The following is a 25,499-nucleotide window of genomic DNA, read 5'->3' as shown; positions in this document are numbered from 1 at the left end:
AAGAAGGGAGGAAAAGGCCCTCTTCATTTATTGAGCTTCAGGTGGCAAGATGGTTCCTGGACAACCACACATGCAAAGATCATCACAAAGCATCCTTCTTTATATCCTATTTCGGGGTGAGCTCATCACCCCGCCCATCTCTTATAACATAACTTTGAATCACTTTTGGTTCCTGTTATTTAATTTGACACTTTCCTTGGAAATGTATCTCCAACCATCCCTGGGATCTATTTTTTTTAAAACTTTCCAGGCAATCATTTTGACACTTACTTTATTAATTTGTCTCAAGACCCGTTTTTTTGCCGGTTCTTCTCAGCTTACTTCGCTCCTCGAGGGTAAGCTTGCCTTCGTCTTTTACTATGTAAGCAATTTTGCTGGCCTCTCCAAGCTCCAGGTGCATTCCAGTGTCCAAACTGCCTTACACAAACAAGGCCTGTCCTTGGTGAGAGGATTCATCAACTTCCTTTATATGACTATAACTTATTTTAGTCATTTTAAAGTAGGAATTTTTCAGGAAACTCATTAAAACTCCACAAACTCAAGCTGACATACCCTTGCAAGGGCAGTTTCCCCCCTGTTCTCGATTTGGAGAAGGCAAGTATTATTTTCAGAAGGGTTTCTCTGCATGTGGGCTTATTTTTGATCATATTTCATGCACCATTATTAGAATTCAACTGAGTATTTAATTTGCCCCAGTCTTTAAATGTACTCTTTAATGCTTGTGCTTGTTGAATTGAGAGGGTATTGAACAATATAATAAGGTGGTTGTTACACTCCTGACGTTCACATGCATAGCTTATATATCCTTATCATTAATGAAATATAGGCTGAAAATTAAGCATTTCAGATTCAGTATCTGTGGTCTTAGACTCCATAAGTTGTGAAAAAAACTGTACTGGTGCATCCCTGATACATAGTAATTGGCAATAACAGTAATGGGCTGCTGAAAATGAAAAATGCAGCATGTAGTATAATTGCATTGTATAAATCACTGCACACAATGTACAAGATATGTAGAACATGGAGAGGAGGGAGAAAAAGAATGAGTGTACTGATCAATCAGAGGATCAATACGGTTGTTTTGACACTGTACATTAAGCCCTAAGTAATTGCCAGAGGGCTAAATGCTTTTAAAAACACAGCCAATGACCCTCAGTGTAGTCCCAGTTGTTTTCACTCAATGCAGAGCAGAATCCTCTGTGGAGTTTGTAAGCGTGTGTGTGTGTGTGTGTGTGTGTGTGTGTGTAAGTGAATATAGACACTCACTGACCACTTTATTAGGTACATCTAACTTCTCTTCAATCCTTGTCCATTTTATCAGGTCCACTTATTATGTACAGTACTGTGTAAAACTCACAGACCACCTTCTCTGTTTCACTTATACTCAAAACAGCCACTCAGTAGAAAACATCCATTGTTCAGGAGATATTTCTGAGGAGATTAGACAAAAGATAATCCACTTGTATTAGAAAGGAGAGTCAAAAGAGCAAAAACAGGACTTCAAAAAAAGGCATGACCTGGTAGAACCCCTCAAAGCGGACACCATCAACTTGCATCTTTGAGAGAAAGGAGAAAAGGTGAGAAGGCAACTGTGAGATGACAACTCAACACTGTGAGGCTGAAAGGACGTGTAGCCGTCAAGAAGCCCCCACTGAGAAAAGGAAAAGACAAAAAAAGTAGAATTTGAGAATCAAAGAAGCTGCTGGTGTTCTCAGAACAATGGACCGACCAGCCCAGAGTCCAGACCTCAACACAGCTAAATGTGTTTATTTGAATGGTGAGAAGAAGGAAACTTGCAGTACTGAACTTTAGAGGTTTAGAAAAGTGTCCCTGCAGCTTTCTTGGAAAAAAAACTGAAAGAATGGAGGCTGTAATAAAGAATAGACTCAGTAAATCCTATGAAATGTAATATTATATTTAAATGAATGACGTACTTAAGGGCTGTTTTGTCTGGAAGTCTTACTAAATGACAGGTGGTCTCTGACTTTTGCGCAGCACTGTAGGCAGCCTTTGTGGTTCTACACTTACAGACTGTTGTCCATCTGTTTCTCTGCATGATCTGTTACCCCATTCATCAATTGTGAGGACCCCCACAGGACCCTCACAGAGCAGGTGGTGGATCATTCTCAGCACTGCAATGACACTGATGTGGTGTGTTAGTGTGTGTTGTGCTGGTCTGAGTGGATCAGACACAGCAGTGCTGCTGGAGTTTTTAAACACCTCAGTGTCACTGCTGGACTGAGAATAGTTCAGAAACATCCAGCCGACAGCGTCCTGTGACCACTGATGAAGGACTAGAGGATGACCAACACAAACTGTGAACAGATGAGCTATTGTCTCTGACTTTACACCTACAAGGTGGACCAACAAAGTAGATGGGTCTAATAGAGTGGACAGTGAATGGACACAGTGTATAAAAAAAAATACAGCTGTATTCCACACTAGTATCACAGCAGTGCTGAGAATGATCCACCACTCAAAACATAACTGCTCTGTGGTGGTCCTGTAGGTATTGCTTTGAAAAATGTATATTATTAAAATCATTGCATTAATACTAAGAACATTGCCATTGGGGTGACCGTGGTGGTCTCCCTACTCAGTGGTGTCTTATTTAGCACCTTGTTTTATTTAACGTCTTATTTTAAGGAGTGATATTAGTGACCTTCAGCCAGCATCTGGGATGCCAAGTGGACCAGCTTGGCAGGGGTGACCTCCACAATCACCACACAATCAAATTAGCCAACGTGGTGGTTAAAGGCTGATGTAAGGGTTGTGTTGACTGTGGTGGGTTAACATATTAGATAAACATTGTTAAAGTTAAGGCCTGTTTTCAGTTCACTGCCTTTGTGATGTCATACAAACCATCACACTTACATATATATAAATAAAAATATTGCTGTTGTCAGGACAAAACCTCATATTTCCATTTTTGAAAACGCCTGTGGCTCTTTACATTGTGTGTAAATTTTATGATGAACGGACCAACAGAAATGGGCAAAAAATGACTTAGAAATAAGTCTGGTTCCATTACATACATTAAAAGTTTTCTTTCCCCTGTAAAGTTACCATTTTGGAGATGCAAGTTTTTTTTCTGACAACAGCGATATGTACAGCGATATATACAGCGATATATATATATATATATATATACAGCGATATATATATATATATATATATATATATATATATATATATATACACACCTATTCAAACTGCAGCACTTTAGCACCGCCTATTCATGCTAAAGTTATCAGGAGCATTTCAGTCTAGGTTGCTTTTTGAGGCACAATACAGGACAGCCAACCACACACACACACACACACATACACACACACACACGCACACATGCACAAACACACACACACACACACACACACACACACATTTTCTAAGCCGTTTCTCCCTCAGGGTTGCAGGGGGGTGCCAGAGCCTATCCCTGCGGTCACTGGGAGACAACCAACCAGAACAGAGTTAATTTGCATATGTCAGTTTTGAAGGCACAGTATCAAAAAACAGCCTGTTTTAATCAAACGGACAAAGAAAGGTTTGGATGGTTATGCAAAAAAGAATTATGCCTGGTAAATAACACAAACATTGTAAGTGCCCTGCTAGAAAAACAGTTTAGAGCATCATATCGTCGTTGTCTAATGAAAAACATGTACCTCCAAAATAGCAAGATGCCAAACATTGCAAGTTAAGAAAATTAAGTTAATGTAAAGAGTTTTTATTCCAAGTGATTTTGAGAGTTTTTGAGAGGTCCATTTATCATGAAAGTTTCATAATTTTCACCCGGTAAAGGACAGCTGCTGTGTTGAAATGATGAGAAAAATAAAAATGAAAAATGGGGTACATGTGTTTTTGGGTGCTGGAGTGCTGATCAGCAGCAAAGAAAGTTATTAGGCTGACCACCAGCAAAACCAATTGTGTTTTGGTATGCTGGCCAACCAGCAAAACCAGCACCAGACCAGAACCAGTCCAGCTTAAACCAGTTCAGACCAGCACAAAATGCATTCTGGTCTATGTTGTTTTTTTTTCCAGCAAAATATAAAATGCTAGACTAATGCAAAGGACAAGGCAAGTGGCCGGTCAGGCCTTAGACTGTTTTAGTGGCCAAAATGTGAAATGCTGTGGGCGCCAGTAATATATGCTTACCTGTAGGGGTCCTGACCGCTGATGATGAAAGACTAAGTAAAGTAAGGCTAACAAAGTGTGCAGAGAAACAGATGGACTACAGTCTGTACTTGTAGAGCCACAGAGTTCAACCGTATGTCAAATGGAACTGATAAACCGGACAATGAGAGGACAACGAGAAACAAAGGTGTGTCCCTAATAAAGTGGTCAATGAGTGTGTCTGTAATTCAAAAGCAGCACTGCTCTCCACTCTGGTAATGAGATTTCAGCAGCCGCAGTAGCGTATTAGCACGTAGCACTCATTAAAATGCTAAAACCGGAGTGTGATTCAAGGTCTTACGGAGACCATAAAACAAAATGTGTGGTGACCGCAGAAGGTGACCGAGGTCAGTGTGTTTGTGGGTGAGGACGAAAGAGCTGAAAGGAAGCTGCGGAGGAGACCATAAAAAGCCTTTCCCCACTGAAAAAAGAGACTGTCTCATCAAAATTTCAGCAGGGAGCAGCTCTTACTGCTGATAAATCCTGGATCGCTGGCCTGGGTTTTTTAACTCGGCAGCTCAGAGGCAGCAGTGGACTACAGGCGCTGCTGTGGGCAGTGAGGAGCTTGTGGTCAGTGGTAATGCTGTAGAGCAGTAAATAAAGATTGAATGCTACAACTCCAGGGCTTTCGTGTAGGAAAAAAGCACCTAGAGGGCATTAGTGCTATTAGCATATAGCATCTATTCATCAGACTGACCACACTTACTGCTGTTTAGCGTCAGGTTTATGAGGGAAAATGGGTGCTGGCAGGCAGCTTCAGGTGATGACTTCCTTAGATCTAGAGTGCGATAAATACAGGCGGTAAAATAGCCTAAAACCATTCTCAAGCAGTTACTTCAATGAAATAGCTTATTACTGAATTACTAGTCAAAGTAGCTTAGCAAAGCCACCTAGGATAAAGCATATGGAGGCCTGTTTCCACCACTGAGAAAAAACAATCTATTTAGTAAGTCATAATAATGAGAAAACTTTCCAAACTTATGAGAAAATAAGTCATAATTATGAGAAGTTTAGTTATAATTATAAATCAGAATTATGAGTCTTAATGTCTTAATATAAGTCAGAATTATGACACAGTAAACTATTATTATGAAATACTAAGTCATAATTTAGAGATTGGATCTCTTTATACTAAGTCATGACTATGAGATGTTAAGTCATAATTATGAGACAGTCTTGAGATACCAATGCATAATTATGAGTCATTATTATGAGAAGTCATAATTATGAGATTGACCCTAAGTCATAATTATGACATATTAAGTCATGGTTGTGAGACTGAATCCTACTATACTAAGTCCTAATTATGAGATGGAAGGACATAATTATGAGAAAGTTAGTCATAATTATGAGACATCAAGGTATGAGACTGATTTACTAAGTCATAATTATGAGATACCCTGATAACAGAAGGACGGGGGGGCACTGTTGGACTGCTGATGGCAAAGCTGGCGGTCCACTGGTGTTTTTTTCAGCATTTTCCAAATGGCCCACTGCTGGTTAAGCAGAGTTACTTATTTTCCACTGACATTTTCCATAAAATCATTTTACATTAGGCCCAGCCATTATTTTTTTCAGTTGTTTGTAATATTTGTCTTAGTTCATTTTCCAAAATAAGGCTATGGGCATTTAAAATATAATAACATATAATAAATATAATAATATAGTAGAAACTAGTTGAAGCTTGTATGTAGGACAGGAATCTGGGTGGTTCAATGGGGGCGAACAGTCAGTGGAGTGTCAACCTTATCAAGCCAGCAGACCAATACACACTTGTTATCTGGATAGTTCTGATTATAATTATGAGATTGAATCTCATTGTTATGAGTCACAATTATGAGATGCAAAGTCATAATTGAGATAGTAAGCAATAATTATGAGATTGTTAGTCATAATTTTGACATAGTAAGTCATTTTGAGATAGTAAGTCTTGATACTAATTATAAGGTACAAAGGCTTACTTATGAGATATTAAGTCACAATTATAAGATGCTAAGTAATAATTATAAAATGCTATGTCTTACTTATGAGATATTAAGTCATAATTATGAGATGCTAAGTAATAATTATAAAATGCTATGTCTTACTTATAAGATATTAAGTCACAATTATGAGATGCTAAGTAATAATTATAAAATGCTATGTCTTACTTATGAGATATTAAGTCATAATTATGAGATGCTAAGTAATAATTATAAAATGCTATGTCTTACTTATGAGATATTAAGTCATAATTATGAGATGCTAAGTAATAATTATAAAATGCTATGTCTTACTTATGAGATATTAAGTCATAATTATGAGATGCTAAGTAATAATTATAAAATGCTATGTCTTACTTATGAGATATTAAGTCATAATTATAAGATGCTAAGTAATAATTATAAAATGCTATGTCTTACTTATAAGATATTAAGTCACAATTATGAGATGCTAAGTAATAATTATAAAATGCTATGTCTTACTTATGAGATATTAAGTCATAATTATGAGATGCTAAGTAATAATTATAAAATGCTGTCGTGTGAGATATGAAGTCATACTTATGAGATACTATGTCATAATTATAAGGCAGAATCTCACTGAGACAGCAAGTCATAATTCTGGAAAACTTACTGATTATTATGACTTACTAATTGGCTACATGTTATTTCCATTGGTGGTAATAAGCTTCCATAAAAGTCTGGAGTTACCATCACTTACCATTAGAGCTGCAGTGGAACTTCTATCAGCATAGACATTGAAGTGAAAGACGAGGGAATGTTTTGACCAAGAACGCTAACGCTAACAATAAACAGCTTCTAGTAGGCTCTCATCACCATAACCTCATTTGTACAATGCTACAAAACTATTCAGCATCTGCTTTCATTCAGTTGACCCAAAATGCTAACATGGCTAAGATATGTTTTGGTAAAACTTCAACCCTATAATTACAGTATTTTACTTCTGATATACTAGAACAAAAGCTAAAAGAAAGCTGCTTTTCTCAAGGAAAAGAATGAAATAATGATGGATGTAGAAAAAAACAACTTGAGGACTAAAGCACTGTGTTCCACAGAACTGCTGTGGAAAATCCAGCAGCCATTGGCACAGGTTCTTAGCCAACAACCACAAAAGCATGAACTCAAATATAATTTATTGTAATGGATATAGTAAGTAAATGGAAATGGATTCGCTTGAAAATTCAAGTCAATCCAACTTTTACCTAAACACACCTGTCAAACTGTCGGCATTGGGCATAGATGTGAAACTGCATGCTGTCGGTGTAAAACATCATATCATTTCACATTTATGAACAATTCATCATTTTCCTATGTGGCCAGTATGACCCCTCTCAGTTTATGTCAGATAATCATTTCTCTGGAAATGACCATATTATCAGTAATGATATCCCATAGCCTGAGCTTCTCGGTAATGTCAAACAGCTGCGTAGGCCTTTCTTTCTATAGAACTATCCAGTGTCCATGGTCAATATAGTAACTACTGTTAAGGATATAGCCTGTCCTTTTATCCACAGGCCATGGCACCAGATTTCATTTCCTGTAGCTGACCTCTACACATCCTCCTGCCTCGACTCTACTCAGCATTCATCTCTTCAGCCCTCCACTGCTCAAGGCCGAACCCCCCCACCACACACACACACACACATTCTGCCCTTCACCCCCCTCAACTGGCATCTCTGCATATTAATAATTCAGAATACAGATAATCAGTCAATAACTCTCTTTCTTGGACAACTAAATAATTCACTCATCCATAAAGACTACAGTGATGTGTGTTTGTGTGAGTGAAGCAGGAGGGTTCAGCTGGAGTCCTAGAGGACTGGATTCTAGCCCATAGTGGTGATTCCCCTACTTTAACATGGAATTGTGTCTGCATTTGTGAGTGAATATAAATCTTTAGGGGTGGGGGGTTGTTGTGTATATTGTTCGGCATTCATGCTCATTGAATGGCAGCTCGATTCTGATGGGCCAGATAGTAGCTCTGATTTAACTCAATGAAAAGTACTGGATATAGTGGAAGAAAGTTAGTCTGACGCTCTCTTATTTTTTTCATAGATTCGGGCTGTAGGTCTCATGATTGTTCTTAGATTATGACCGTAGGCCTTGTGATCGTTCTAAGATTATGGCTGTAGGCCTCGTGATCGCTCTTAGATTATGGCTGTAGGCCTCGTGATCGCTCTTAGATTATGGCCGTAGGCCTCGTGATCGCTCTTAGATTATGGCCGTAGGCCTCGTGATCGCTCTTAGATTATGGCCGTAGGCCTCGTGATCGCTCTTAGATTATGGCTGTAGGCCTCGTGATCGCTCTTAGATTATGGCTGTAGGCCTCGTGATCGCTCTTAGATTATGGCTGTAGGCCTCATGATCGCTCTTAGATTATGGCTGTAGGCCTCGTGATCGCTCTTAGATTATGGCCGTAGGCCTCGTGATCGTTTTTAGATTATGGCCGTAGGCCTCGTGATTGTTCTTAGATTATGGCCGTAGGCCTCGTGATCGCTCTTAGATTATGGCTGTAGGCCTCGTGATCGCTCTTAGATTATGGCTGTAGGCCTCGTGATCGCTCTTAGATTATGGCCGTAGGCCTCGTGATTGTTCTTAGATTATGGCCGTAGGCCTCGTGATCGTTCTTAGATTATGGCCGTAGGCCTCGTGATCGTTCTTAGATTATGGCCGTAGGCCTCGTGATCGCTCTTAGATTATGGCCGTAGGCCTCGTGATCGCTCTTAGATTATGGCCGTAGGCCTCGTGATTGTTCTTAGATTATGGCCGTAGGCCTCGTGATCGTTCTTAGATTATGGCCGTAGGCCTCGTGATCGCTCTTAGATTATGGCCGTAGGCCTCGTGATCGCTCTTAGATTATGGCTGTAAGGCCTCGTGATCGCTCTTAGATTATGGCCGTAGGCCTCGTGATCGCTCTTAGATTATGGCTGTAGGCCTCGTGATCGCTCTTAGATTATGGCTGTAGGCCTCGTGATCGTTTTTAGATTATGGCTGTAGGCCTCGTGATCGCTCTTAGATTATGGCTCTAGGCCTCGTGATCGCTCTTAGATTATGGCTGTAGGCCTCGTGATTGTTTTTAGATTATGGCTGTAGGCCTCGTGATCGCTCTTAGATTATGGCTGTAGGCCTCGTGATCGCTCTTAGATTATGGCCGTAGGCCTCGTGATCGTTTTTAGATTATGGCCGTAGGCCTCGTGATCGTTTTTAGATTATGGCCGTAGGCCTCGTGATCACTCTTAGATTATGGCCGTAGGCCTCGTGATTGTTCTTAGATTATGGCCGTAGGCCTCGTGATCGCTCTTAGATTATGGCCGTAGGCCTCGTGATCGCTCTTAGATTATGGCTGTAGGCCTCGTGATCGCTCTTAGATTATGGCTGTAGGCCTCGTGATCGCTCTTAGATTATGGCCGTAGGCCTCGTGATCGCTCTTAGATTATGGCCGTAGGCCTCGTGATTGTTCTTAGATTATGGCCGTAGGCCTCGTGATCGTTCTTAGATTATGGCCGTAGGCCTTGTGATCGTTCTAAGATTATGGCTGTAGGCCTCGTGATCGCTCTTAGATTATGGCTGTAGGCCTCGTGATCGCTCTTAGATTATGGCTGTAGGCCTCGTGATCGTTTTTAGATTATGGCTCTAGGCCTCGTGATCGTTTTTAGATTATGGCCGTAGGCCTCGTGATTGTTCTTAGATTATGGCCGTAGGCCTCGTGATCGCTCTTAGATTATGGCCGTAGGCCTCGTGATCGCTCTTAGATTATGGCTGTAGGCCTCGTGATCGCTCTTAGATTATGGCTGTAGGCCTCGTGATCGCTCTTAGATTATGGCTGTAGGCCTCGTGATCGCTCTTAGATTATGGCCGTAGGCCTCGTGATTGTTCTTAGATTATGGCCGTAGGCCTCGTGATCGTTCTTAGATTATGGCCGTAGGCCTTGTGATCGTTCTAAGATTATGGCTGTAGGCCTCGTGATCGCTCTTAGATTATGGCTGTAGGCCTCGTGATCGCTCTTAGATTATGGCTGTAGGCCTCGTGATCGTTTTTAGATTATGGCTCTAGGCCTCGTGATCGTTTTTAGATTATGGCCGTAGGCCTCGTGATTGTTCTTAGATTATGGCCGTAGGCCTCGTGATCGCTCTTAGATTATGGCTGTAGGCCTCGTGATCGCTCTTAGATTATGGCTGTAGGCCTCGTGATCGCTCTTAGATTATGGCCGTAGGCCTCGTGATTGTTCTTAGATTATGGCCGTAGGCCTCGTGATCGTTCTTAGATTATGGCCGTAGGCCTCGTGATCGCTCTTAGATTATGGCCGTAGGCCTCGTGATCGCTCTTAGATTATGGCCGTAGGCCTCGTGATTGTTCTTAGATTATGGCCGTAGGCCTCGTGATCGTTCTTAGATTATGGCCGTAGGCCTCGTGATCGCTCTTAGATTATGGCCGTAGGCCTCGTGATCGCTCTTAGATTATGGCTGTAAGGCCTCGTGATTGTTCTTAGATTATGGCCGTAGGCCTCGTGATCGCTCTTAGATTATGGCCGTAGGCCTCGTGATCGCTCTTAGATTATGGCTGTAGGCCTCGTGATCGCTCTTAGATTATGGCTGTAGGCCTCGTGATCGTTTTTAGATTATGGCTGTAGGCCTCGTGATCGCTCTTAGATTATGGCTCTAGGCCTCGTGATCGCTCTTAGATTATGGCTGTAGGCCTCGTGATCGCTCTTAGATTATGGCTGTAGGCCTCGTGATTGTTTTTAGATTATGGCTGTAGGCCTCGTGATCGTTCTTAGATTATGGCTGTAGGCCTCGTGATCGCTCTTAGATTATGGCCGTAGGCCTCGTGATCGCTCTTAGATTATGGCTGTAAGGCCTCGTGATCGCTCTTAGATTATGGCCGTAGGCCTCGTGATCGCTCTTAGATTATGGCTGTAGGCCTCGTGATCGCTCTTAGATTATGGCTGTAGGCCTCGTGATCGTTTTTAGATTATGGCTGTAGGCCTCGTGATCGCTCTTAGATTATGGGTCTAGGCCTCGTGATCGCTCTTAGATTATGGCTGTAGGCCTCGTGATCGCTCTTAGATTATGGCTGTAGGCCTCGTGATTGTTTTTAGATTATGGCTGTAGGCCTCGTGATCGCTCTTAGATTATGGCCGTAGGCCTCGTGATCGCTCTTAGATTATGGCCGTAGGCCTCGTGATCGTTTTTAGATTATGGCCGTAGGCCTCGTGATCGTTTTTAGATTATGGCCGTAGGCCTCGTGATCACTCTTAGATTATGGCCGTAGGCCTCGTGATTGTTCTTAGATTATGGCCGTAGGCCTCGTGATCGCTCTTAGATTATGGCCGTAGGCCTCGTGATCGCTCTTAGATTATGGCTGTAGGCCTCGTGATCGCTCTTAGATTATGGCTGTAGGCCTCGTGATCGCTCTTAGATTATGGCCGTAGGCCTCGTGATTGTTCTTAGATTATGGCCGTAGGCCTCGTGATCGCTCTTAGATTATGGCTGTAAGGCCTCGTGATCGCTCTTAGATTATGGCCGTAGGCCTCGTGATCGCTCTTAGATTATGGCTGTAGGCCTCGTGATTGTTTTTAGATTATGGCTGTAGGCCTCGTGATCGTTTTTAGATTATGGCCGTAGGCCTCGTGATCGTTCTTAGATTATGGCTGTAAGGCCTCGTGATCGCTCTTAGATTATGGCTGTAGGCCTCGTGATCGCTCTTAGATTATGGCCGTAGGCCTCGTGATTGTTCTTAGATTATGGCCGTAGGCCTCGTGATCGCTCTTAGATTATGGCTGTAAGGCCTCGTGATCGCTCTTAGATTATGGCCGTAGGCCTCGTGATCGCTCTTAGATTATGGCTGTAGGCCTCGTGATTGTTTTTAGATTATGGCTGTAGGCCTCGTGATCGTTTTTAGATTATGGCCGTAGGCCTCGTGATCGTTCTTAGATTATGGCTGTAAGGCCTCGTGATCGCTCTTAGATTATGGCTGTAAGGCCTCGTGATCGCTCTTAGATTATGGCCGTAGGCCTCGTGATCGCTCTTAGATTATGGCTGTAGGCCTCGTGATCGTTCTTAGATTATGGCTGTAAGGCCTCGTGATCGCTCTTAGATTATGGCTGTAAGGCCTCGTGATCGCTCTTAGATTATGGCTGTAAGGCCTCGTGATCGCTCTTAGATTATGGCCGTAGGCCTCGTGATTGTTTTTAGATTATGGCTGTAGGCCTCGTGATCGTTTTTAGATTATGGCCGTAGGCCTCGTGATCGTTCTTAGATTATGGCCGTAGGCCTCGTGATCGTTCTTAGATTATGGCCGTAGGCCTCGTGATCGTTCTTAGATTATGGCTGTAGGCCTCGTCATTAGGTAGATTTGGTTATATTGGTTTCAGAATTATTTCATGAATACAATGAATACCCAAATCCGACTGGAGGAATTATTTATTTACCTTTTTTCGTAGCTGGAAAATTTTATTTTCACCTAAAATAGTCATTCTTTAGAATATTATTATAATCTATTATAACATTTAAACATAAGTGCAATTGAATCAACCTTCAGATCACGACACACAGATTCATTTTTACACACCTAATGTGTGTGTGTATATCAGATGACTCTGTATGTGCGTGTGTGAGAGTGGTTAATGAGGGGTCTGATATGAATGCAGCTGTCTTTGAGGGCCAGCTGGGTTGGAGGCTTTTGTTCTTGTGCTGTAAAGAACGGAGGGATGGGGAAAAAGCGGGAGAGGAAGTGATGGAGTAGAGAAGAATGGAGCCTTCATTTAGCATTCTGACTGGGGATTAACATTCCATCATCGCTCCGCCGCACCAGACCCGCTCCTTCACTCCCTCGCTCCGGCTCCCTGAAATCTTCAGCTCACGTCTCATCACTCACAACTACAGTCGTAGGCAAAGGTGTAAACGACGCCTGGTCAAATGACGTTTAATTTTCTGAATGAAAAAAGCAAACACATCCTCTAAAGACAGGACACACTTAAATACAAGTTTATTGTACATTAAGATGCGCAAAATGTGTTCTCTGTAGACACATCATCAGATAGAGAGGATGCGTTAACTGGGGGTGTCCATGAGATGAGGGGAGCTTGCATGAAGCTGCTGTAAATGTGTTGAAATTTTCACTTGCAGCTTTCCACTTACCTCAAATATCATTAATCAGCCAAGACAGGTCTGTTGTGTGAAGTTTGCTTCTTCTCACAGGATCTTAAGAATGCTATGAAAGTACAGGAACAGTGGCCTTATATGTTTATCGTACAAGATGCTGCACCTGAATCAAACTGACCACATTCCATGGCCATATTCAGTGAGCTCACTGTTTTGTAAACATACAATAGCCCACAATGCAAGAAGATGACAACATGCTGCTTCTGGGATTTTTTTTGTTTTAAACTGGGTCACATAACAAAAAAAAAAAAAAAAAAAAAAAAAAAAAAACTTGGCAGGATAGTTGCCTGGAATGAACGCATATTAAACTAAGAAGACGAGTTTAGAGCCGTTAATGGCTGGGGAAAAGGGTGCAACGTAGAATACCCATTCTCAAAAGTGACCCTGAGATCAACAGTGAGGAGGGTAATGTTGGGCAGTTACTTTTAATAAAGTACAGTGTTACAGTTGGATTACTGTGACTGGCTGTTTCTCTAAATAAAGTAGTGAAATGACTACTGGGTTTACACTCACTCTCTAGTTAGTACAGATTTATTTACAGTGTTTTACAGTAATCTAGAAGAAATAAGCAGTGAGATTTCCATTACATGCAAAGCCATTTCAGAGGAACAGTATATATTTGAACTGAAGGCCTGCTTGAATCATCAAGAATCATCATTCCGTGCCTCATATGAATACCAGAGCCAGTTTAACGGGAACCTGGCCAATTCCTGTTTCACCCATTATAACAAAAAACACAAAGGCAAAACCCTGGCACCTGAGTCCTCAGTGAATGCGGATGACCTGAACTTAACAGGTGAAAAATGAAATGGATTCTAGCCATATTGTGGGAACTCCCTTTAATTTTGGAGAGTGGGAGGTTCTGTTCCATTAAACAATCTAAAAAACTTTAACTGTACCTTTCCGTTTTTCAACAGCAAAGAGGTTTTGGGGCTCAGTGCTAGGCTCCAGCAATGAGTGCTGACGGGTTAGTATTACTACTCCTGAGTGCTGATTGGTTTAGTATTACTACTACTGAGTGCTGATTGGTTTAGTATTACTACTACTGAGTTCTGATTGGTGGGTGAGCTGATCAACTCATTGGCTGAGAGACGTTGTTCATACTCACTGATGTCATGAATGTACATAAGACACTGTCCTATAACTTCAAAAGCGCTCACAGACATAAGAGTTTTCAATATGAAAAATGACTAAGCATTTACTACTGTGGAGCATGTTTGATTAAAGGTTCCTAGACCACCTTTTCAGAATTCTTGAACAACATACATCATAAGCCCACCTTAAGAGGATAATGTAGTTAACAAGTGCTGGAAGCCTGTAGCCCACCATTTAGCATGTGCAAACTGTGTCAATGAACCATCACAACTCAGCTTCTACATATAAGCATATTATGCAAATTATATAAATTAGATTTCTTTCCCCCTTCACAAAATTTCCTTGGCCCAGATCTGGCCAACACACTGTAAAGTGTGTATGACTAAGGGATGTGGCCCAAATCTGGCCCAGACATGAGGCAAAACTATGTTGTCCAGCATCTGACCCTCATGCCAATCATTTCCCTAGTGGTCAACCAACACTCACATGGAAGAGCCAAAATAGGCCCAAATCTGTCTGCTATGTAGGTTTAAACATTGGGTTTGTACCTGAAGTCTTTACTTCAAAGATGAAACACAAACTCTTTATGGAACATCAGGCAAGTCTTCATTTAGGCACATCTATTCTGCTGTCCTGCATCAGTCAATTCATTCCTCTGCTCCCCACAGGCGTCCATTTATTTATTTCACTGCTCTACACTTCGTCTACTCATTTACTTATCAATACAGTTCTTATGCAGATGTTTAAACACTTTTTCTAAGGCCCAAATGAAGCCTTGAGGGTTCATAAAACTAACATTGCTTCAAATGACAGCACAGAAAGCAAGAGAACAGCTTAACTTAAGTGTTTATTACCCATCACTTCAATTAAAGGTGGACATCCGTGTCTTTTTCTACATTCAGTCAAAACCAAATCAGTTTTGGCATGTTTATCTCTCATACATATATATCCATATCCCATAATAACAAGCACATACACCCTTACAAACACACAGACAAACTGTGCTACCACATGTAGCTTCTTCACTCCCAAAGAGAATCCATAAAACAAGTCAAATAAATTAGAAAGGCAACGTTCAGTCATGCACTAATTAAACAAACGCAACAAAAATGACTCTACATGTAAATTAAAACATGGGAGCGCTCCCAATTCAAGTGTCAACGTTTTTAAAAATGCAAAACAGTGCAAATGTCACCCAAGCGACACCGATCCAGGACCATAACCTACACGCTTTTATCAGACACCAAACATGGCATACACACAGGTGATATGAAGAGAAGAGTGAATACATTCCCCACACTGGATTGCATTGAGAAACATCACTGTAAGTATATAGGTTTGAATGGACACATTTCAGTTGTTCTTACCCTGTTCCATGCGTTATTGTGAGATGTTTTACAGTCGTATGCACAAGTCAATGAGCACCCTTCATTTATTTGATGTCCAGTCAAAATGGCCATTAAGTTGTCTGTTTTTCAGCTTCATGTAAAAAGAGCAGAAAACAGATTTAACTGAACACACATAATCGCTGTCTGAACAAAAACAACCCCAAATTGGCAACAAGGCAAAAACGTTCATTACTTTCATTACAGTTATTACAGCCTCCAGTCTTTTCAGGACACTTTTCCAAAGAAATCTGCAGAGATATTTTTACACATCTCCAAAATTCAGTCTTCGAAGTTGTTTCAACACATTCAGTGATGTTGAGGTCTGGACTCTGGGGTGGTCAGACCTTGTTCCTACATATCTATTCACAGTGGAACGATGGACAGAAATGTCTGGATTTTTTCAGATCTACAGCAGAAGTGGAGCTTGATTTTCTCCTCTCTCTCAAAGGTTATAGCTTTAAGTGCTGTTAATCTGATAGGGATAGTTTTGGTGGTTTACCAGATATTTTAATACTTTTTAAAACTTTTTTTTTTGACTTGACATTTTATGACTTATGTAAGCGGATTATCTTGTATCTAATCTCTTCAGAAGTAGCTCCTGAAAAATGAATAACTTGTATTTAATGGCTGTTTTGACTGGAAATGAAATAAATGTAGGGTGGTCTCGGACTTTTGCACTTCTTGTACTGTATATTTAAACACCAGATGCTATAATGATAATGCTTTTTGTGCGCAACACGTAACACCAGTTTAAGGAAGAGGCAGCTATGCTGAGAAGTGAACATCCTGGACTGTGAAGCATCCATGTGTAGCACCATTGATTTCTCTTTAAGGACTGTGAGCAAGACTCAAGACTGTTTAGGTGTTGAGTAATATTAAAGCAGCGGGTTGCCAAAAATCAAATTTACAAAGTTACCCCATTACTGCAAGACATTTCTGGTGTCTGAAGTTTGCTGCTGTAGTTTAGTACTGGAGCTATGAGGCTAACGTGGCTAACAAGTAGTGGAAGCGTATACACTTGCTTCAAATTGCACTGACTTAAAAGGGAATTCCACCATTTTTTAAAGAAATTAAAAAAGTTATTCATAGTGTTTTGGTGTGAAATGTGCCATTCTAGAGAAACCAGACATCTGAGGAGTTCAATACTTCTAAAATATACATCACAGAAAGTTATTATACAAAATGGTTTCAAATATTTTGCCTAATGCTTCAAGATTTTGGTCTCAAACATAATTTTACAATCCATTCATGGTGGAGGGGTAGAGGGAGGGAGCTGTAAGGCAAAACAGTCCTATAATAAAACTTATTCAGTTTTATCACTACTTTACCATCAACATTACATATAAAAACTCAGAAGACTTGGTAGGTTTACTGGTCATTTTGGATAAAAATACATAAATTAGCTGTATTTGTGTTGTAGACATCGAAACCCCTGGTTCCCATCACTACCACTGTAAAGTTATCTGTATTTTTCTACAGTGAACCATTTCACATCCAACTACTCTGAAAGTCTTTGTTTACATTAAATGAATTATGCAGAAAAAGTGAAAAATCAGTGGAAATCCCCAGATAGAACTGTTCATGTGGTTTCTGACACTATAACATAGGCTGAGTCTGAAAGGAGTTTAAGATTCCAGTACTCCTAAGCAACATAAGCCGTCTAACTCCAGTGCAAAACTATATAAATGAAGTTAAGCATCTTCATTCGGGGTAAACTGTGAAAACCTGATTTTTCTTCAAGTGTTCAGCAATATTAACATTTAGTTAATCAACAGCTACAGTTAGGTTATATCTGTATATACTTTTAGCTGGAGAATCACAAACAATATGAGGTTTGCATGTTTTGCGGGTGACTGGTGATTTAATACTATGAACTTCACCTTATACCATTAGTCTATTTTGTTAAAGCTACATATTGTCAATTGTACCTAATTTGGTTCTGTTCAAGAGCAAGTGTATCAGGTTGCTGTTGTGCAGTAGGATTTAGGTATGTGTTTAAAATGAGGCTATTTAGAGTAAGACAGAATTTTAATATCTTAGTGTCAGAACCGATTCTGGCTCAGTTCACCTGTGGAAAGGTTTGGTATAGTGTAGGCAGGGCTGTGTAGCAAAGCTGAATTTGGTATGTGTTACTACAGCTCAGGTCAGAGAGTCTTGGTGGGTGAACTCTGGGTCAGAGCTAGGGTCGAGGTGGGCATGATCCGCGTCCGGGTCATTCTCTTCATCGCTCTCGGCACTGTAGTCCACCTCCTCTAGAAATGCAGGCTCATCTTCCTCCATCACGTAAGTGGTGGGACTGCAGGGCACACAGGACACACACACACACACACACACACCATCAGCAGTCAGTCAATTCATTTGTCATTAACAGCAAAAGATGCCGCTGGAGATATGATTTGTATCTGAAACATGTTGCATCGGATGTGGCATTTAAATAAACAACCAAAATGAATTCATTTTAAAGGGACCATATAATGCGCTTTGAGAACACTGAAGTTTCAAAACAGTCAGTAAACTCTAACTAAGCTGCAAAAACAGTTGAAGTCACAACCACGAGCGCACTTACATATGCCAGTCTTTTCAGCCTACAGCAGTTTCCCTCACCCATTCAGGCTGAGGATTTAAGGAGTGTTATCATAGACAGTCTGTTGCAGAGTTATTAGAGAGGAAGACGTCAGGAAAAACAATTAAACGCTGTGCTGTTCCTGGCTGTTGGGAAGTGACTGCATCATCGCTTTAATCTGAATTTAACAATTTCCACGCAATTCAACCCGGGTCGCTTTTAGCATGAGCCACAGTGTAGGGCAGCCAATCAGAACAGAGGTTGTTTACATATATAAGTCTCAACGGCACAATAATAAAAATAAATGAGAGATAAAGAGAAGTGGGGAAATGAATTATGACTGTACGCACAGCTGTATGCAAAAGTCGATTTTGAACACTCACGTGAAAAAACAGTGAACAAACCCAAATGTGACCGTTTTCTTTGGATTTTAGGGCATAGTTTTCTATTTATTGGGTGAGTTCAAAATATTGGGAGGAAAAAACTAAATATAAAATGTGCCATAACTTTTGCACAAACCACGTTTTATGTTATTTTGCACCCCCAGTATGTTAAATGGAGCAAATAAACAGTGATGCATTAAAATGTGCCAAAGTGTGCTGTCTGTACAGGAAGTTATTTTCACTTAGAAAAATCAACAAAACATAATATTGCATTTATGGTGCAAGAAAAACATAGAATATGGGCCTGTAACAGCACATTGTGCCTACCTCTTCGTGGTCCTTTTGGTGCACATTTTAAATCGTTTCTTTGCTTTCTTTCATAAATGAGGAGCATCTTTTTAAATATCCCCGTTCAGTGCTGTCCAGTACGCCAGCACTGTTGTCCGAAAAGTGGCCAGAAATCTTTCACTGGTTCAAAACCCTCACAAAGCAATCTACTTCTCCTGTTGTCTCCCTCTCTCTCCATCTCTCTTTCTCTAATACAATAATGCGATGATGGTTTTATGGCTCTCTTGTTAAGCAGTTAAATGGTTTAATGTTTTTGTGTGTTCTCCGTGGTATGGTGGTTTGGCTGGTTTCAGTGGCTTTTTAATGGTTTTAATGGTGTGAGGGGGTGAGAAACTGGATCCCAGTGAGACGTGGAGAGGGGAGGGGGGTCAGACACTGGGGGCCGCCTCAAACTGGATTAGCGGCCTTTCGGATCAGGTGATTAGACGGCTGTAATGAGGAGAGTGGCTAGAGTGCTTCGCTTACTTCACTCAAGTGTGGAGTGCCCTGCGTGACTGAAAGCTCCTCAAGTACTGCTGACCATTAGAAGAGCGAAGGAAGATACACGCTTGGGGGTGGGGCAGGGTGGTCATCCATTAAAGAAGTAAACAAGCAGGGAGAGGCAGAGGTATGTTCTCCAGAAGCTTCTAGACTCTGACATCATCATAGCTATTACAGTCATGATCATTTTTTTTATGTCTGGAAGCCATATGCTCAATCTGTCTGAGAGGTGAGAAGCATACTGTCCCCATGACTAAGACAAGGTGACCCTTTGCAGGAAAGTCCGTTCATGGTCTTGATAGTCATATGAGAAAAAAAAGATCTCAAAGTCTCAACTTTAACAACCTGGCTCCTTTCCGCCCAACACATTTTGACTAATAAGCATTAATAATTAATAATAAGAAAAGGTTGCTGTAATGTTTGTGTTTTCACTGAAATGTCAAGTGCTTTGTCACTCAAGCTCAGTGTCTTTAAGAGACCTTTTTTTTGGATATTAAAATGACATGACACTGTGAACCATTAGCATTCATATTCCAATTTCTTTTTTACATTAGCCTTTCACAAAATCCACAAAACATATAGTCCAATGCAAACGTTTCACCACCCCTGGTCAAATGACATGTTTTGTTGATTTTCTAAGTAAATAAGTGAACATATCCTCTACAGAGAACACACTGGTGCACATTTTAACGCACAATTACTGCTTATTTTGTAAGTTTAACATACTGGAAAAAATAAAATATAAAATGTAAAAAGTACTGTCATCTCACATAGGCCACAATTAAATTCAGTAAATCAGCAGGAATTGTGCATTAAAGTGTTTTCTCTGTATAGGATGTGTTCACTTATTTACTTAGGAAAATCAACAAAACATCATTTGACAATGGGTGCCCAAGCTTTATGCAAATGACTGTACACAGAGACTTTGCTACACATGTAAAAGCATTGAATAATGTACTTATAAAGCCATACTTAACTCCAAGATGATGCAAGGTGTTTTATGAAGTACATGCCACTGGACTGCCATAAGGGTTCGTAAACTTGAGTGACAAATGTTTTGTTTAGAACCCTGTTAAGAAGCATCAATCCCAAGCGACTGAACTTGACAGAGGCCTAGTGAAGAGCTACTTCTGTCAACTCTTTAAATCCTGCTGAGTGAATTTTGTGTACAAAAGTGCAATTTATACTAAGGTGAGCTGGGCTGTGTGTCTGTAGGCATAAACTCTGAACTGTCTTTCATGTCTCAAACACACATCTCAAAACATAACTGTAATAACTCACACTTATGGGGTTTGTATGACCTCATGTTCTGTGTATGTGTGTGTGTGCATACCAGGTGATATTGCAGCGTGTCTCTATCAGGTCACTCTCCATGTCCAGCAGGTGCGTGTGGTGGTTGCGGAGTTCCAGGGGGGAGGTGAGGCGCCTCAGCCTGAGCAGAGCTACACAGAACTGAGATCCCATCTCCTCCAGCTCCCTCGTCCCAATCTGGAGACCCTACACAAACACGCACACACACACACACACAGTCAGCATCATATGATAATATCAGTACAACTGTAACTTTACAGCAAAATGGAAATGGAGAGTCCAGAACTCAACATTACTGAATGTGTTTGATTACTCGGATGGTGAGGAGCAGAAAATGCAACCAACTCCTCAGACTGAACTTTACAGGTATGGAAATATATCCCTACAGAATTCTTTGAAAAACTGAAAGCAAAATAACAGAAGGTGTAATAATGGCAAAGGGTGGACCCCCTTAATACTGAAAAAATGTGATGTCATCTTGCTGTCCAATTTTCTGTAAAATTCGTTTTCATTTTTTTAATATGTTACATATTTTGACTGGAATTTAAATGAAGGTCTCTCGCTTTTTTTGGGTTACAAGGGTTTCTTATGACAGCAACAATGGCTAAAACCTGGAAAATCACTGTCATCTGGAACATGTGGCAGTTATAGAAATCCACTTTAAAGACCATAGGTTGGCTGGATCAAATTGCTGGAGAAGAGGATCAACTAACAGGCTGAGGGACTGCAAGCTTTGATCTTAAGCGCTTGACCCTTGCTTCCTCCAGGGATTTGTGTGCAATTTGTGTATTGCCTGTCCCCCCGAGACGTGTGGTTCAAACCTCTCTATGAGTGCAGAGAAAATATACAGTCACTATAGACAGGGAAAGTTTCAGCCATGTTGCTTTACTCTCTCACGGGGAGCCATTATCTGCCCTGTCGAGAGAACACGGAGAATGAGTCACCGTTTTACACACCAGAGATTTCAGCATCATCATCGTCGTCAGCACCATCATCTACTGTCCTACAGTGCCATCTAGTGGAGAAACTGCTCCTTTCTCTTTCTTTCTCTTCTCTTTGTTACTATCCCTCACCCTCCCTCTTCCTCCTGATCCCACTGTCCACTCAACAAACATCTGAGACTCATCATGAGGCCTGGACAGGCCTTGTGGAATTTCAAATTAGGGTCAGGGAAAATATCCCCTCAGTATTGTGAGATCTGCCCATCAGCGTCTCTTCTTCCTGCGTAGGCTCAGGAAGTTTGGTCTGCCTCCTCAGATCCCCACCAACTTCTAAAGATGCACCATAAAGAGCATTCTCACAGGCTGCATTACTGTCTGGTACAGCAGCTGCACTGCCTATGACCACAAGGCCTTTAAAAGGAGAGATGAGGACTGCAGAAGCCATCATAGGCAACAAACTACCAGCTTTACAGGACATCTACCAGTCCCATTGCCTCAGGAAGATCAAAAAGATCCAGTCAGACAGCGTCACCCAGCACTCTGCCTGTTCACCACCCTGCCATCAGGCAAGAGATGTCACAGCATCCAGGCTAGAACAACCCGGTTAATGAACAGTTTCTACCCACAGGCTGTGTAAATTTTGTGTATATTTAATATATTTCAATTTGTTTCTTATATTTTACTTTTACTTGTTTACTTTCTGTAGAGTGATTATCTGAGCCTCACCACAAGCATTTCAATGCATAAATGTCCTGACATGCTGTGCAAATGACAATAAACTTGAAACTTGAACTTGAAACTTGTTCCTAACAGAAATCCAAGACATACAAGGCAAATATAACAACGCCAATTTACAAGTACATTTCCATGAACTGAAGCCTAACGGGGGAAGCAATTTTGACTAGCCCCTCAAGACAGAGGTGCATGAATATGGTCTTTTTTTAAAAACACTCAATACAATACTCACTGAACATATTTTGGGGGCATTTTCATGTATAAGAAGTGTAATAAAATAAAACTTTTGCTAATCACTTTATTCAATCTAGGGAACACTTATGCGTCTCAAATCTGATTTGAAAAGATCTAAGCCCATATTCATAAACCGTATCAAAGTAAGACAACTGATTAACTTCCATCAGTTGTCTAACTTCAGTCAGTGATACACTATATGGCCAAAAGTATGTGGACACCCCTCTTAATTACTAAATACAGGTGATTCAGCCACATTCTTGATAATGGGTATATAAAATCACCTATTCTCTACTGTATCACTCACTACAAAGTTCTTAACTGTGTATCCAGAGCTGAGCAGCTGAAACGTGTTCCCTGGAATGATGAATCTGTGTTTGCCAGATGCCAGGACAATACAACCTACTGGAACACAATACCAACAATACATTTTGGTAGAGGAGGGATAATGGTCTGAAGCTGTCTTTCAGGGTTTGGGCTTGGCCCCTGAATTCAAGTGAAGAGTGATGTTAATGCTACAGCATACAATAACACTTTAGACAATTATATGCTTCCAATTTTGTGGCAACAGTTTGGGAGAGGCCCTTTCATGTTCCAGCATGACTGTGACCTTGTGCAGAAAGCAAGGTTTATGGAGGAACTCTAGTGGTCTGCGCAGATTCCTGACCTCAAATTCAATGAACATCAAATTGCAAGCCAGGCCCTTTCGTCCAACATCAGTGCCTGACCTCACAAATACTCTTTTGACTAAGTGGGCACAAATTCTCACAGACACACTCCAAGATCTTGTGGAAAGTATGGAAAGTATTCCAAGAAGAGAGGAGGCTGTCATAGACACAAAGCAGGGGACAACTCAAAATGAATGCCTATGGGTTTTTGTACACGAGGTCCAACTCATACAGATGTGATGGTCAGGTGTCCACATACTCTTGGCCATACAGTGTATGCTAAAGGTACAAATGGATCCCAGATCAGCACTCTCATTCTGTCTGATAAGTCTGATAAATGTGGACAGAGCTATGAAATGTTTCTAACACGCAATGACTTGTACCTTGTATTTGCCCTGGTCACAACCGCACAGCGTGCTTTCCATGGTGTAGCTGCGCTGGACGCCGATCTCCCTCCAGACCACTACACGGGCTGTGGACTCTTTGGAGCGTTCCACCACAAAGCTGCAGCTGGACAGGCTGAAGGCAGGGGCCAACTGAGACAGCAACTTTGGCAGGGTCTAACACACCAACAAAACACATATGCTTAAATAGTACTCTTCTAATCTCCAGCTACTGCTTTGGACATGAGGCTGCAGAGGAATTTATAAGATCAAAATAATGTTCCTAATTCTGTTTAGAATTCTGTAAATAACTGGCACATTCAATAAAATGTATTAGGCAGGTGTGATCTATACCTGGTGAATAGGGCTTTTCATTTCTAGACATTTTGGAGTCGACTCCACTTTCACACAACGAGTATCAATTGCAGTTGAATCCATACAATAATTTTCTTGATTTTTCAATTGCAAAAACTAAGACATAAGCCAACTTCTCATACAATTTTACACAGGACTTTAATGGTAATTAAACAGGAAGTGGTTAAGTGCCAACTAGTAGAGAGTGGTACGGCCAAAAATTGACAGCAGGGAAAAAAGGGCACCATTCTGGATTGTATATACGTGTGGGTGTGTCTGCGTGTGCATGGTACCCTGTAGCCCAGGTCCTCCTGCAGGTCAGAGGAGCTTGCGCTGACATTGGTCTGCCACACTGTCTCTTTTATGCTGCAGCCGTACATGAACACGTTCTTCTTGCGTGAGTGTCCATGGTAGTCACAGAATACCTACACACAAAACACACACAAAGAAAAAATGCACAAATAACAGAAATATTTCATTTAATTGCTGGTGTTTTCAAATTTTGTCAAAAAAATGATAAATAACAAAGACTGAGATTCAAGATTTTGTCCCGACTGTGACTGTATTTCTACCAACACTTCTACCACTGACACCTACTACTATTACACTTGTAAATGTAATTTACAATGGTTAAAACTGCCACGATTGGCCCCTCCCAGTCCTATCCATGTGCTTACCTTCAAGTCCTGTCCATGTGCTTTTGTTTTCACTGAGTTCTTCCTGGTCCTGCCCCCTTGTTTTCAAACTCCGCCCTTGATTATTTTCACCTGTGTCTCGTTAACCTGTATTTAAGCCCTGTGTTTTCCCCTGTGAGTTTGCTGATCTTTGTATTCTCGTGTAGTGTATTTTCCTGTGGTGTTTTGTTTGTTCTGGGCTCCGTGTTGTTTCCAGTCTGTGTTTAGTTACTTTATGTCTGCCCATCGTTTTCTCCATGTTGGCTTATTGACCCTGGACTATCTTGACCCTGATGATGGATTTGCCCATAATACCAACCAACCCCTTAACAGCTGTACTCCCCAAAAAAGCTGTTCCCAAAGAGTCACTGACATCATGTTTCCTTTCAAAGAGACTAGCATTCACACAAGTAGCTACTCAAACACACCTAAGCTGTCTTCAAATTTCAACTGTCTAAAGTGGCTAAAGTAGATATCTCAAAGGAGATTAGATATGAGATAAGCCACTTGCATAAAGGTGGGAAAAGTAAACAAAAAAAAGGTTTCAACATCCAAATTGAAGTTAAAGAAATAATTGAAAGATACAGAGAAAACAGAGTGTCTATC

The 25,499-nt window shown here is 40.9% G+C and overlaps 1 protein-coding gene across 4 annotated transcripts in view; it reads right to left on the bottom strand.

Annotated features, from left to right (window-relative positions):
• Nucleotides 1-17,308: 17,308 nt before the first annotated feature.
• Nucleotides 17,309-25,499, bottom strand: part of agtpbp1 (ATP/GTP binding protein 1) — a 33,086-nt gene continuing 24,895 nt past the window's right edge. For all 4 annotated transcript variants that reach the window (XM_017696434.2, XM_017696432.2, XM_037536164.1 and 1 more), the window contains 4 exons: nt 24,513-24,644; nt 23,866-24,042; nt 20,927-21,090; nt 17,309-18,115 (listed from right to left, as the gene is read on the bottom strand). In XM_017696434.2, coding sequence (XP_017551923.1) covers nt 17,959-18,115; nt 20,927-21,090; nt 23,866-24,042; nt 24,513-24,644 — 630 coding nt within the window. In that variant the 3' untranslated portion in view covers nt 17,309-17,958. The remainder of the gene's footprint in view (nt 18,116-20,926; nt 21,091-23,865; nt 24,043-24,512; nt 24,645-25,499) is intronic.

This window comes from Pygocentrus nattereri, chromosome 29 (assembly GCF_015220715.1).
Source record: "Pygocentrus nattereri isolate fPygNat1 chromosome 29, fPygNat1.pri, whole genome shotgun sequence".
Taxonomy (NCBI): domain Eukaryota; kingdom Metazoa; phylum Chordata; class Actinopteri; order Characiformes; family Serrasalmidae; genus Pygocentrus; species Pygocentrus nattereri.
Note: the sequence above shows the minus strand (reverse complement) of the source record. Positions and strands in the feature narration are given on the sequence as shown.